The 14,651-nt window shown below is 47.6% G+C and overlaps 1 protein-coding gene across 1 annotated transcript in view; it reads left to right on the top strand.

Moving 5' to 3' along the window:
- The window catches only part of PIK3AP1 (phosphoinositide-3-kinase adaptor protein 1), a 127,916-nt gene that overhangs the window by 98,203 nt on the left and 15,062 nt on the right, over nt 1-14,651 (top strand). The window contains exons 12-14 of the mRNA XM_007963708.3: nt 2,387-2,592; nt 6,592-6,664; nt 13,388-13,543. Of these exons, the coding sequence (XP_007961899.1) occupies nt 2,387-2,592; nt 6,592-6,664; nt 13,388-13,543 (435 nt within the window). The remainder of the gene's footprint in view (nt 1-2,386; nt 2,593-6,591; nt 6,665-13,387; nt 13,544-14,651) is intronic.

Here is a 14,651-nt window from a genome sequence, read left to right as displayed (position 1 = left end):
CTGGTTGGCTTGTGCATTTTGTTTTTTCCTCCACCGCGTCTCCCAACACCATTAAAGAGAGCTTTGAAAAGGGCAGACCTGGGAGAAGGATGTGTGGGTGTGTGTGGACAGATAGTGAGTGGTTGGGCAGAATGATAGATAAACGTCTTTGAGGCTTTTTCAGTACTCACTGGTGAAGCCATTTCTCTTTATTCTTCATGTTATGTCCCTGAATCACAATACCAAAATGGGGTCCTGCTGGAGAAATTCAGATTCAAATAGCCTTATATGAATTGAGTGAAATGTCAAGTTGCCTCAGTGGCCCCACGGTCGCTGCGAATAGCTCATTCCCCACAGAACTGGAGTCACAGCCTGGAGAGAGATGAGGGTTGGCTTCATATTTCCCTAGAAGCTCCAAAGCAGAGAACTGTGAATTTGTAATGTGGAAGAGAGGTTGGCAGAGGAACAACCCAAGGGTAGCCAACTGGAAGCCAGCACCTACTTTATACCTGATGCTGTTGGGCCTGGTCATGATTCCACTAATGTTCCAGTCTCCTGGGGCATTTCATGCCCATGGGTCCACAATCACTGTGCCCCATGCTGCTTAGAGACAGTGAGGGACGAGAGTGGAGCTAAGAGAAGCATCCTGGCTAAACTCTTCCAGTATATTCTCTTCTGGGTGTGGATTTAAGTCTAAAGCAGTGGTTCTCAATTGGAAGTGATTTTGTACCCCCTCCCTAAAGAACATATGGCAATATAAGGGAACTTTTTGGTTGTCACAACTAAAGAAGCGGGTGCTGCTAGCATTTAATGGGTAGAGGCCAGGGATGCTGCTGAACATCCTACATTACACAGGACGCACCCACACAGTAAGGAATTACCTGGCCCAAAATGTCAATAGTGCCAAGGTTGAGAAATGCTTGTTTAAAGGCATCTCAATAATTAAGGTTTGGCTGCTTCTTCAAGAAAACACCAAATGGTGGATGATGCTGATGCAGTGGAAGAGCCTGGGGGTCCTGGAATGGGAGACTGTGATGGCCTCCCTGGAGGCTTTGGCAGTGACATTCAGGCCGAGGTTGTGGCTGTGGCTGGGGCCAAGGCTCTGGAGTTCATGGAAGTAAGGCTGAGAAGAAGGAGTGGACACTTATCACTAAGTTAGACCACCTGGCCAAAGACATGAAGATCAAGTCCTGGGAGAGCTCTCTTCTCTCTGCCCATCAAGGTGTCTAAGATCATTGACCTTTTCCTGGGGTCATCTCTCAAGAATGGGGTTCTGAAGATTATGCTGACACAGAAGTTGACCCATGCTGGGCATTTCACCAGATTCAAGGTGTTTGTTGCCTTTGAGGACTACAGTGGCCATGTTGTCTGGGTATTAAGTACTCCAAGGGGTTAGCCACTACCATCCAAGGGGGCCATCATCCCAGCCAAGCTCTCCACTGGACCTACACAGACAGGCTACAGGGGGAACAAGATCAGCAAGCCCCACGCCAGCTTTTGCAACGTGACAGGCCACTGGCTCTGTGCTGGTGTGGGGCACTAGCATTATCTTGGCCTCTGTGCCCAAGAAGCTGCTGCTCATGGCTGCTACACCTTGGCCAGGGACTGCACTGCCACCCTGGGCCACCTTTGATGCCATCTCTAAGACTGATAGCAACTTGATCCCTGACCTCTGGAAAGAGACTGTATTCACCCAATTTCCCTGCCAGGAATTCACTGACCATCTCTCAAGACCCACACCAGAGTCTCTAAGCAGAAGACTCAGGTTCCAGCTGTGGTTACAACATTGGGTTTTTATACAAGAAAAATAAAATGAATGAAGTCTGTTAAAAATAATAGCAATAATAATTAAGACTTGGGAGAGTCAGCAGATTTCACACCTCCCTTAAATGTTGCAGCCTTGTCTGCTTTAGTGTGATAGGCTTTGGAATTATTAGCTGCATTCTTCTGCCCTATGTTGTATCTCCCCCTTCTTGGCCACAAGTGATTGTTCTTTTTTTTTTTTGAGACGGAGTCTCGCTCTGTCCCCCAGGCTGGAGTGCAATGGCATGATCTCGGCTCACTGCAAGCTCCGCCTCCTGGGTTTACACCATTCTCCTGCCTCAGCCTCCCGAGTAGCTGGGACTACAGGCGCCCGCCATGTCGCCCGGCTAGTTTTTTGTATTTTTTAGTAGAGACAGGGTTTCACCGTGTTAGCCAGGATGGTCTCGATCTCCTGACCTCGTGATTCGCCCGTCTCGGCCTCCCAAAGTGCTGGGATTTCAGGCTTGAGCCACCGCGCCCGGCCTGTGATTGTTCTTTTGAGATGAGTCCTCTTGAGCCTGTGACCAGCCTCATTAACCCTACGCCTCTGGTGAGCGGTCCCCAGCGGGGGAACTGTCAAGCTGAGTTTTGCCATCCTTTCCAGGGCCGCCTGTCAGACCATGGAGGGACAGGCCTCAGTCAAGTATATATGACCCTTTTGCGGGGATGAAAACACCAGGCCAGCGGCAGCTTATAACCCTCCAGGAGCAGGTGAAGCTGGGCATTGTCAACGTGGATGAGGCTGTGCTCCACTTCAAAGAGTGGCAGCTCAACCAGAAGAAACGATCGGAGTCCTTTCGTTTCCAGCAGGTAACTAGCTTCGTATGGAATTTGTTTCATTTCTATTTCCCCACTTGACAGTGGAGCAGGGCTGGGCCGTGGCTGTCTTGTGTATTGCTGTACATGACACCTGTGCCTGCAAACGATTGAGTTTCATTGTGAACCAGCGAGTGTGTATGAGTGTCACCTCGGTCTGTAACCACATGGCTCCCTGGCTGAGAGCTGGATAGCTTTTCCAGGTACCATGAGGCTTGAGATCAGGAACAAAGACTCAACTATAAACACTAACTCTGCTGCTGTGTCTCTCTGCATTTGGCTCCCTGCTTCTGCTTTCCAGCTTTTTTCTTTTCAGAGTCCCTCTCTCTATTCCTACTGCCAAATACCCTCATAACTATCACACTTTAGCACTCAAAGAGAACTTGGAAAACTACCAAGAAATATGATTAAATGAACAAAACAAGTTGCAGATGCAAAACTACCCAAATTAAAACAACTCAGACACCTCCACACACAAACTCTGTATTTCTATGGACATGTATATAAATGCAAGGACAAAGATCTGGAAATGGCTGCCTCGGGGCCATTCCAGGGGCCACCTCTCGGGAGAAGACTGGGATTGGATGACTGGGATGTCAGAGGAGACTCTTGCTTTACCTGAATAGTTTGAAGCTTTTATGAGAATATATAACTCCATACCCGTATCGTAAGTGTATACGATATATAATTTAAAACAATAAAAAATCTCAAACTCAACATTAGGAAATTCCTTCTTAGTCCACCAATGCCTTTGTATTAAAAAGGAGGAAATGGGGCTCAGGAGGTTAAGGGACACATCCAAGGCAACTTTCCTAGTGAGGGGCCAAGTCAGGACTGGAGCTATTGCTTTCTCTCTCCACCTCCCCAGGCTGTTTCCTTCAAAGTACTAGCCAGGCCCGACCCTGCCTACCCTCAGAGATCAGATGGGGTTGGGCACGTTCAGGGTGGTACGGCCATAGACCCTGGTGGTGTGTATTCTAATCTCTATTCTTACGCTATCTGACATACCAGCACCCCTCCAGGGCTGAGACGGGAGCCTGTCTTCTGGGACAGGATTAGTGGTGAAGAGTGGGGAAACGTGTCATCAGGCAGCATTTGCTGACCTCTGACAGTGCTATGTTAGGCATTGTGTTCAACATTAAATAGACCTGACCTCTTTCACTTCTCATACACACATATGAAATAGGTATTATTCCTCCTGTTCTACAGAAAACTGAGGCTCAGAGAGGCAAAGAGGCAGTCAAGATTCAAACCTCCCCTTTCTCACCCCAGAGTCTGTGCTCCCTTCACTATACCTTCTGCCTTCTTAGTGCTCCTTAAGACAGGGGCACCTGCTCTGCCAGATGCCTCCCTCCCTTTGGGGGCCTGAAGGGTGGGAGGGCACTCTGGAGAGCCGAATGCAGGAATCACGGGTGCTCCTTACTCAGGAGCCCCCAGGAGGCTGCAGTCCTGCTGAGAAGAGGCTGGCCCTGGCTAAACAATGTCTTTTTACTCCTTGCCAAGTTGTGCAACCACGTGGCACAGTAGTTAAGAACAGCCAGGGCTCTGGAGCTGGCAGCCTGAATTTACATCTTTGTTCTGCTATTTGTGGCTGGATGATCTTGACCTTGCTGTGCCTCTGTTTTTCCAACTCTGAAATGTGAAGCGAGAGGTCTAGGTGATATAAGCCACTGTAAGCAGCATAACTGGTACATAGTAAATACATAATAAATGTTAGCTGTCTTTCTTTTTTACTTTTTTTTTTTTTTTTTACATTTTCTTGTAGTGTAATGTAATTGCTAATATGAGATATAATCTGTAAGCAATTAATACAAATATAAATAGGTATAAGCCACCACTGACTCAGTCTGCTGAAAAGCTTCTCAGCTAAAGTAGTTTGAGGATAAGTTTAAAGGAAATGAGAAGGGGTGGACAGGGCAGGTTTCCAGTGGGAACATAATTTACATGCCTTATCATTATCATCAACTTGTATGTACCAGTCCATTGTTGCAGAAAGGTAAATCCTTTCCAAGTATTTTTTGTTGTTGTTGTTGTTATACTTTAAGTTCTAGGGTCCATGTGCACAATGTGCAGGTTTGTTACATAGGTATACATGTGCCGTGTCTTTCTGTGTTTATATCCAAGAGACCTCTTCCTTTCCCATGAACTGGCCCAGAACTCTTGGGTGTAGCAGACAACTGGGGTTCATATTCAGTGTGGCAGAAGCCCAGCCCATGGGGGCTCACATTGTTTGGTCCTGATAGCCTCCGGGCACTTCCTGAGTATCTCCCCTCCAGGGGCTGGTGGTGTGGAGACATTTCTGGGTGGAGGCCTTATCTTCCTTTTCCTCTGCCTCTCTGTTCACTGCTCTGTCTCCTTCATGTCGCCCTCTCACAAGTGGACTCTGAAGCTTTCCTTCAGCTCCTTCTCTGTGCAGTCTGTGTCTCTGGTTGCACGTTTCCAGCCACCAGTTGGCTTTGTCCCCATGAGGTGTCCCAGACTCGCAGCATGTCTAACGACAAACCATCCCTCAAAGCCGCTTTCCTTTCCCAACACCCTTTCTGTGCTCATCACATTGTCTTCTCCTGGAGACAGGGATCAGACCTCAGTGTCTCTTTGGCCTTCTCCCGTGCTTTTGCACACCCAGCCAGCGGCGTGTCCTGCTTGGTCTGCTCTGTGGCATTTGTCCTCTTGCATCTGCTCCTGTCTCTCCATTCCCCCAGCCACATCCCCATGTCAGCTTCTGTTGCCTGCATCTGGCATACTCCATAGTCTCCAGAAAGGTCTACTGGCCTGCATTCCTTCTTCTCCAGTTGACTGGAACCTTAAAGCCATGACAGGCTCACAATGTTCAATGTTTGCCTGCTGCCTCCTGGACACAGCTCAGTCTCTTCGCCTGCAGCTGCAGATCAACCCCCCTTTCCAGTTTGGCCTCCTGCAACTCCCCCACATGAACCTTCTGCTCCAGCCAGATTGTCTGGACATTTTCCCTAGAATGCTCAGGCACTTAACTTTGGGATTATTGTTAATTGACTAAAATAGCAACAATCTTGACCCTCACATTGAATAAATCTATTCAACATTTATTGAATGACTACAATGGACCAGATGGCAGGATTATGGAAAGGTACAAGACCTGGTCTCTTGACCTTGGAGAACTCACAGTATCTTGAAGAGGCAAGGCACAAGAGTGCGCACACACGATGAGACAGCGTAGCCCAAGTGCTGGATGGTTGGCATGGGCAGTCACTAAGGACTGGAGCATCTTGGGAGGCATCAGGGAGAAAGTGGGCCTTGATCCAGACTCATGGAGAGGAGGAACCAACATCCCTGAAGGTCAGGGGAGTGATGTGAGAACACAGTCTCAGAGACGGGAATACCTGTGGAGTATTTGTGAGCTGAGCTAAGAGGCATACATGAGAGGGGCCGTATAGAACAGAGCTGGGAACCAGAGGGGAGGAAAGACAGTTTCTTCTGGAAGAGATGGCATCTCTTCAGGCACAGATTCTGTGAGTATTTGGATTTCTCTGGGGGCTGACTGTGAATGTGCTGAGCCTCATTTGCATGTTGTAAATGTGACTGCAATGTGATATACCCTGCAAACAGCATACAATCGGAAAGAAACTCTCATTCCCAGAGGGTATCATTCTGTTATACACTTAAAAAATAAACCGGCCTGCACGGTGGCTCACGCCTGTAATCCCAGCACTTTGGGAGGCCAAGGCAGGCAGATCATGAGGTCAGGAGATAGAGACCATCCTGGCTAACACACGGTGAAACCGCATCTCTACTACAAATACAAAAAATAGCCCTGCGTGGTGGCGGGCACCTGTAGTCCCAGCTACTCGGGAGGCTGAGGCAGGAGAATGGCGTGAACCCAGGAGGCGGAGCTTGCAGTGAGCCGAGCTAGTGCCACTGCACTCCAGCCTGGGCGACTGTGCGAGACTCCGTCTCAAAATAAATAAATAAATAAATAAATAATAAATAAATAAAAATAAACCAATTTTTTTCCAGGAAAATCTTAAACGGCTAAGAGACAGCATCACCCGAAGACAAAGAGAGAAGCAAAAATCAGGAAAGCAGACAGGTATGTGGCTTCCTAGGGTGCTGCATTGTATGGGACATTGCTGTCATCTGTTTTCCTTGACTCTCCTTTTGGCTGTGGCCTGAATGGGCAGAGCACTTGCCCAGCATTTGTCACACTGTTTACAGATCTGGGTCCCCCACTAGACTGTAAAGACCTTTTGCACAACGGTTATATCTTATTTATTCTGTAAACAGTCTGGTACCTGATACATAAGACATGCACAGAAGTAAATAAGTGGATTCAACTCTGCATCCTTCCACCTTTTCACTTAAAGAGGATGGTGATACTTCCTCTGCAGGCCTGACTCTCCCCTTGGCAGTTAGGAGGATGTATGTTTTTTAAGCAGAAAAAGGAAAAATCCCATTTACACAGTGTCTATTTCTGATTCTGGTGAGCAATGGCGTCATCTGCATCCACACCATTTAGTGCTTCAGAAGCCCATGCCCCAGGTGTAGCAGGGCTCCCACGGTGCAATAGCAGGGCCACAAATTCCAGTGGTGCACACTATGGACTGGGCCCGCTCCCCTTAAGCCTACCCTCCATGCCAGCCATGTGGCACCACCACCCCTGAACAAGAAGTTGGCATTTACCCACAATGCATCTTCCCACAGAGAGTCTCTGGCATAGTGGGCCTCTGTGATTAACCTAGGCCAACCTTATAGCAAAAGGAGCATGCAGGAGAAGGCTTTCAGAGGCACTCAGATCTTGAATGGATGGAGCCCTATTACACGAAGAACCAAGTTAAAATCTAGCCCTGTTTGTGCACAGCTTCCACAGTCTCTCTCCAGCTGCCATCAACTGCCTGACTTCCCATGAACCTAATGGGACTGGTAACACCCTGGTCTCCAAACAGGACATTCTTTCCTGCCATGGGCCCCTTGCTCATGCCATGCCTCTTCCTTCTCACCTGTATGAAAACTACTGGGCTGCAAGATCCAGCCCTGGCAGCCCCTTCTCAGTAACGCCTTCCTGGACCACCCTAGGACATGGTATTCCTTACTCGTTCAAGCGTATGTGGGACCTACCACTCCTTCCATTCATCTGGCACTTCTCTTTTTCTGTCTCTGGTTGCTATCACCTCATTCCTTCATCCAAGCCATCAGCAGTCCACAGATGTGCTGCTTCTAAAGCGCATCCTAAATCTGGTCATTTCTAACCATCTCCCATGGCACTGCTGCAGCCAAGCCATATCATCTCGTGCCTAGACTAAGGGAGTTGCCACTCAGTCATCTCCCCATATTCACTCTTGTCTCTCTATAGTTAACCCATCGTAGCCAATGATGTTTAAAAAATTTAAAAATCAGATAATGCTATGCCCTTGATGAAAGCCTTCCAGGGGCTCCTGTCCCACTCAGGGTAAAATCACATTCCTGCTCACAGCCTACAAGGCCCTATGTGATCTGGCCCCTGAGCTCATCCTCCATTCTCCCCCAAACCCTGTGCCACAGTCCCTGGACTCCTTTTTATTGCTCTAATAAGCCAAGAGCATTTCTCCCTCAGGGCCTGTGCACTTGCCATTCCCCTGCCTTTCCCCATATCTTCACCTTCTAGCCCTTTTCATCCTTCAGAGTTCAGTGTAGCATCTCCTCATCAGAGGCCTTCTCTGCCATTCTCTCCAGAGTAGCCCTCCACGACTTACTTCCTGTTCCCTGGCGTCCTCTCTTTTCACATATCACAGACTGGAATCATCTTAGGTTTCTGTCCTCAAGGTTATGGTCCAACACCCCATCTCCCTCCTACTAGAAGTTCCACTTGGGCAAAAACTTGTCTGCTGTGTGCTCCGGGGAGTCCCCAGTGTGCAGAACAGTACAGTGATGGAGCTCTAGAAGGTTTTGTTGGAATGGTTGGTTTCAGGAAACTATTTGGTGACACCACTCATTCATTCCACACTTAACAAGCAGCAGGCACCCTGCCAAATACAGAGACCTATGAGACACTCGCTTCACCATCTGGTAGCTAATGAGTCAGTTATCTTTGTCTTCACACAGGCCTGGCTTGCCCTACTAGGGTCCGTTCCACCATGCCTAACACAGTGTTTTGAAGATAGTACTAACCTAGTGAATGTTAATGATTTTGGGAGAAGAGGGGTTAAGAGGTTTTAACCATTGCAGAAGGTCAGAGAGATCATCCTATGACTTCTGCTTGGGTGTCTGGATTTTAAATTTATGCTGCTGGTACCTGAGTTCACACTTGTCTGTCCTCCTGGTTGAGAGGAAGAGAAAGGAGAGAAAGCAGAAAAGCTTTTTGAGGTCTACACAGTCATCCTAGGGTCAGATAATAGGGGTCTCAGTGATAAAAGCGCTGAGATGCTTTTTAAAACTGAGTCCATAAGATAGTCCAAAGATAGAAGTGTTGATGAAACGAAACATTTCAGGTTTTTAAACACAGACAGCATCAAGAAACCTGTGATTTGGCGGTGCACCCAGTGTTTGAAGGCCCAGGAGTCCTAGTGTTGGAGTCACGTGTGCTCAGCAGTCCGGGCTCAAGACCTGAGCCTTCTGGGTCTCATCACATTCCGACCACTCACCTGGGCTCCACCTGGTGCCACTGGAGGTACTGCAGCAGGACAGACGCACATGCAGAGGAGTAGAGGCGTACAGGGATGGACTCTGGGGCCAGCGAGGTTGGGGTCAAATTCCTTCTCACTGCTCACCCCTCACTAGCTGGGAGCTGTGGGCAAAATATTTCACCTCCCTGAGCGTCAGTCCTCCTTTGCAAAATGGTAAAAGTGAAAGTGCCCACCCCAGTAGGGAGCACTGAATGAGTGAGGGTATAACCAGTGCCCAGCACAGTGCCTGGCACATGGGAGTACTCCTAAAAGTGTCCGCACTCATGATTACACAGAGGCCCACACACCAGCTGGGGTCCTCTCAGGCAGGGCCATCCAGAATGAATAACAAGTTCTGAAACATTATGCAAGGTTCACCCAAGGCTGTTCAGGCTGTGAACAAATGATTTATGCCCACCAGTAGCTATAGTCTAAATCAGAATGGTCAATGTCTACAATTTACCAAAAGAACATGGCTTAGTTTGCCCATCTGCAGCCCCCACGCCCCACTCTCCAAGAAGCAGACCCTCTGACAAGGACATTTTGGGGAAAGGGATGTTAAGTATTTGTACTTTTTATATCAGGTGCTTTAATCAAGTCATAACTATTGAGAGATTAAACTGTACATAATTTGATACTAAAGAAGAATGACCGGGCACGGCAAGCAATCTATATGGGAGAATGTTCTGCCTGTTGGCCCCAAGGGCCTCCTTGTTAGTGGTTTTTATTGTAATAAAATATACATAACATAAAATTCACCATGTGAACCATTTTAAAGTGTATAATTCAGGCTGGGTGTGGTGGCTCACACCTGTAATCCCGGCACTTTTGGAGGCTGAAGTGGGAGGATCACTTGAGGCCAGGAGTTTGAGAGCAGCCTGGCCAACATGGCAAAACCTTGTCTCTAACAAAAATACAAATATTAGCTGGGTGTGGTGGCACGTGCCTCTAGTCCCAGCTACTCAGGAGGCTGAGGCAGGAGAACTGCTTGAACCCGGTAGGTGGAGATTGCAGTGAGCCAAGGTGGCACCACTGCACTCCAGCCTGGGCGACAGTGCGAGACTGTGTCTCAAAAAAAAAAAAAGTATACAATTCAGTGGCATAAAGTACATTCACAGTGTTGTGCCAGCATTACCACTTCCATTTCTAGAACTTTTCTCCCCTGATAAGGATTTGAGAGCAAATAACTGCTGTGGGAGGTGATCCCAGGGAATGCGGTGGGGGATGGAGAAGTGAGACAGGTAGGAGCCAGTGGAGAACACCCACCTGAGCGATGAGACAGCTGGGACATTTACACAGCAGCTCCCATCCGCTGTTGGTGGAGGCCTGCTTGGGGAGGGGCACTCATCATTCTGCTACGAGAAACAGCCTCAGGCAATTGGAAGTTGGACCCTGTACTGCATGCTGAGGTCCAAGGGTGGCATTTGCCAAAGCAAGGGCTTCATTTATGGTTGAGTAAATATGACATATTATTGACACACGATAACATTGATCTATAGGAAAATTAGGGTTGATGAATAACGTTTGTGCTTAAAGGATCTTTTCTAAGAATGTAACCCATTCTAAACACAATGACTGATTTTTCATTTGAGAACTTTGTTTGCCTTAGGGAAAAAATATTAATCTTTAATTTGGGTTAGAACGTCAAAGAGAATTAAAAATTAAGACTGTTCTTAATAACTTGACCGTTTTTCTTCAACCTCAGGGGATTGTTTGCTCTTACTGGGCTAGTACAGAGCGTTGGTGGCGTAGGAAATTAGAGAAGGGCTGGAGAGAGCCATGGCCTCACAGAGAAGATAATCAATATTTGTGTTCTGGGTGTGTCCTGTGGAGCAGGACATAGAGGAGCTAACCGGGTCCCAGGAAACTTGGGTTCTGATTCCCGTTTTGTCACTGAATCACTTTATGATCCAATTCCTTTAACCACTCTGTGCCTCAGTTTCCTCACTGGGGGCTATACATGACTTACTTACTTAATGGAGAAGTCATGAAGTTTAAAGGAGGTATAATAATCATCTAAATGCACTTTGGGAAAGTACTATGCAATATAATCGTGATGATTATTCCTAGCATTGTACCTTTATTCAAAGATATCAGGATTTTATAAACATTCGGACTGGTTCTACCTGATTTTTTGAACTTTTGACCCCCTGTTTTTTTCCTGTGTATTTTACTTTCCTTCTTTATAGAACTAGTTGAGGTTAAATAGTTGCCTCCTTGAAGTTAATTAAGCAAACCAGAATCTCCCTTTAAAAAAAAATGATTTTTGGCTGGGCGCGATGGCTCATGCCTGTAATCCCAGCACTTTGGGAGGCCGAGATGGGTGGATCATGAGGTCAAGAAATCGAGACTATCCTGGCCAACATGGTGAAACCCCGTCTCTACTAAAAATGCAAAAATTAGCTGGGCGTGGTGGCGCATGCCTATAGTCCCAGCTACTCGGAGGCTGAGGCAGGAGAATTGCTTGAATCCAGGAGGTGGAGGTTGCAGTGAGCCAAGGTGGTGCCACTGCACTGCAGCCTGGTGACAGAGTGAGATTCTGTCTCAAACAAACAAACAAACAAATGAACGAACAAACAAAAAAATGATCTTTAAAAATCTAGGCCAGAGCTGGAAGAAAAATAAAAAGACTGACACTCATTTGGTCTCTAAGATACTGTGGGTGCCACCCATGTGAGAGTGCCCTTGGCTATCTTTTGCCCAAGTAGCTCCAAGCTGGGGTGGGTGTTTCCGTGGCATGGTTGTAGCCAAGAGAGCCCCAGCATGTGAAAAAGACCTGGATTACACAAAAACCTAGGAAGCTGGTTGGACACTTGGACCATACACTACACCTGAAGCCGGAGTCTCCAGATGAGGAAGGCTCATGCCTGTACAAGCCAACAGTCCACTCTGATCATTCTCTGTGCAGAATGTTCACAGGGGGATTTGGTGTGCCCTGTCCTCTGGCTGCTCCTTCATCCTGTTCCAGTTTATCCATTCACCCCGCCAGATTTCTGGCTTTGGTAGGTGGAGCCACCTCTGCCCCTGGACTCTCTGAACTTCCTGCCACGCTTGTCCCCTAGAAGGGTAGAGGTGGAGGAGGAAGTGGTACCAGAAGATAAAAGCACACGTCCCCAAAGCTAACACCTCTTCTACCCAAGTTTGTACAGCCACCGCTGTGTAAACCCTGCCCCTGGGCTTGAGGAGGTCCCAGGCAGCCGGGTGAGTCTTGAGCCAGAAGCACATCTTGCCTTCAAGAAGAAGTTGGTGCTGCTGCCCCCAGACTTTTTCTACTCATCAGAGGAGCTGTTTTCTGCTCCTAGAATCCAGCATTGGAAATGTAGGGAGGAATAGAGATAACGTCTGGGCAGGGCTAAGCCAGTAAGGAGGTCAGGTCAGTGCTTTGTTCGACAAAGGCATCAGCTCTCTTTACCCCATGGGCCTTGCAAGTCACAAAATTTTTCATAGGCCTGAAGGATTTCCTTTCATTAGCTTTCTGGGTCATGACTGTGCGTCTGGGCCACCCACCCCACACCCACCCACCCACCATCCATCCCTTATGCAGAGAGCGAAAGGCTGTACGAGCAGTGGTTAAGAGCCTAGACTCCGGAGCCTGGGTTCAAATCCCAGCTCTGCCGCTTACCAGCTGTTTGACAGGACATGCTACGTCACTTCTCTGTACCTTAGTTTCTGCTGGCATTGATGATAATAATATTTATTTCTTGGGTGTTGTGAGGGTTAAATGAGTGAAAAATACCAAAGCTCTCAGAACTGTGCTTGGTGCATAGCGCAGCCTGTTTCTACAGTCAAGGATGGACATACCCCTCCTCAGATAAGGGTAGTGATTCAGAGAGGAAAACCGTCTTGCTGGAGTTCCACAGCTGCTAAGTGGCAGGGCTGAGGGCCCAAACCTTTCTCTTATGGTTTGTTCTTTCTGCTCCCTGATGCAGAAGCACTTCTCTGTCCCTTTCTCACATTATTCTATCCCTCTCTTCAGTCTCTCAGTGACAGTCACACAGGATTCAGTAGTTTCAGTGCTGAAGGGGAGGGGGCTACCAACCCAGGGCCACTCCCTCTCCCATGGTCTTTTCCCCTCCCCTCCCCTGCGGGCTCCAGGTGGAGGGAAGCCAGCTGGGCAGCTTGGTAGGTGACAGTCTGGTATCTTGACAGCTTATCCCTCTTTCCTCCAATTCCAGACTTGGAGATCACGGTCCCAATTCGGCACTCACAGCACCTGCCTGCGAAAGTGGAGTTTGGAGTCTATGAGAGTGGCCCCAGGAAAAGTGTCATTCCCCCCAGGACGGAGCTGAGACGAGGAGACTGGAAAACAGACAGCACCTCCAGCACAGCAAGTGAGCAGCTGGGGGTGCAGGGGGTGGGGTCTTCTCGGCTGGGCTCCAGCTGGCGCCCTTGGGCCTTAGGAAACATCTTCTTAAGAGCCCAGGAGATCTCCAGTGGGGCCTGGTTTGGGTTTGAGAGGTGTAAAAGGTGGGGCAGAGTTACTGTTTGCCTATGAGGTTTGCTTTGTATCCCATGAAGCCCGTTTAGTTGATAATTATTACTCTAGCCCTTTTCTAAATATCAAAACCTAATACTAATAGTTAACATTTATTGAGCATTTACTATATTCTAAACCTCTTTATAGATGATCTAATTTAATTCTCACTGAAGCTCTATGAAATAGGCACTGTCATCTCTGTTTACTGAGGAGGAAGCAAGAGGCTTAGTGCTCTGGCCTAGGTTAAATAGCTAATGTGGAGTAGCCGGAATTTGAACTCATTCTGGATACAGAACCAAGACTCTTAGCCACCATTCTTTGCTGCTTCCTCAACTACAATAAAGCAAGGGAAAGGGCACAGAGTCAGAAATATCAGAAAATAATGGACTCAAGTAAAATAAAAAGAAAGAAGAAAAAAAGAAAATAATAGACTCAAATTCGAACATTCCAACTTTACAGGCAAGTTGAGGATCTAATTAGGAAATGCCTTCCTTTTGGCTGGAAGGCTTCAATAGTCATCTGATTGCACAGACAATACAGCCTGATGCACCAGGCAGGAGCTGAAGTCTTTGTTCCCGTATCCAGGGCAGTGTTAGCTGACTCCAGACACACTGGGTTCACAAGCCACACAGATTGACTTTCTCTTATTTCATACATTTCAGTGCTAACAAAACAGCTAGGAAAGCAATAAAGGAGCCAGAGAGCAACTGAATTTCAGGACTCATATCTCCTTAAATGTCGGGCAGAGAACCCCATAACGCATGTTGGAGCAGGAAGGTTATCTAACCCAGGGGTTCTTAATCTTTTCTGCATCACAAAGCTCCTTGAGAATCTGATATATACTTTGGCTCTGTCCCCCAGACCCATGCACAGGTGTATGCATGTGTGTGTGTGCACACACACACAATTTTGCCCACCCATGGACTTAGGTCAAGAACCTCTGAGCTAGTTTTCCTTCATCC

Source organism: Chlorocebus sabaeus, chromosome 9, assembly GCF_047675955.1.
Source record: "Chlorocebus sabaeus isolate Y175 chromosome 9, mChlSab1.0.hap1, whole genome shotgun sequence".
NCBI classification, from domain to species: Eukaryota; Metazoa; Chordata; class Mammalia; order Primates; family Cercopithecidae; genus Chlorocebus; species Chlorocebus sabaeus.
This window is presented reverse-complemented; position numbering and strand designations above follow the sequence as displayed.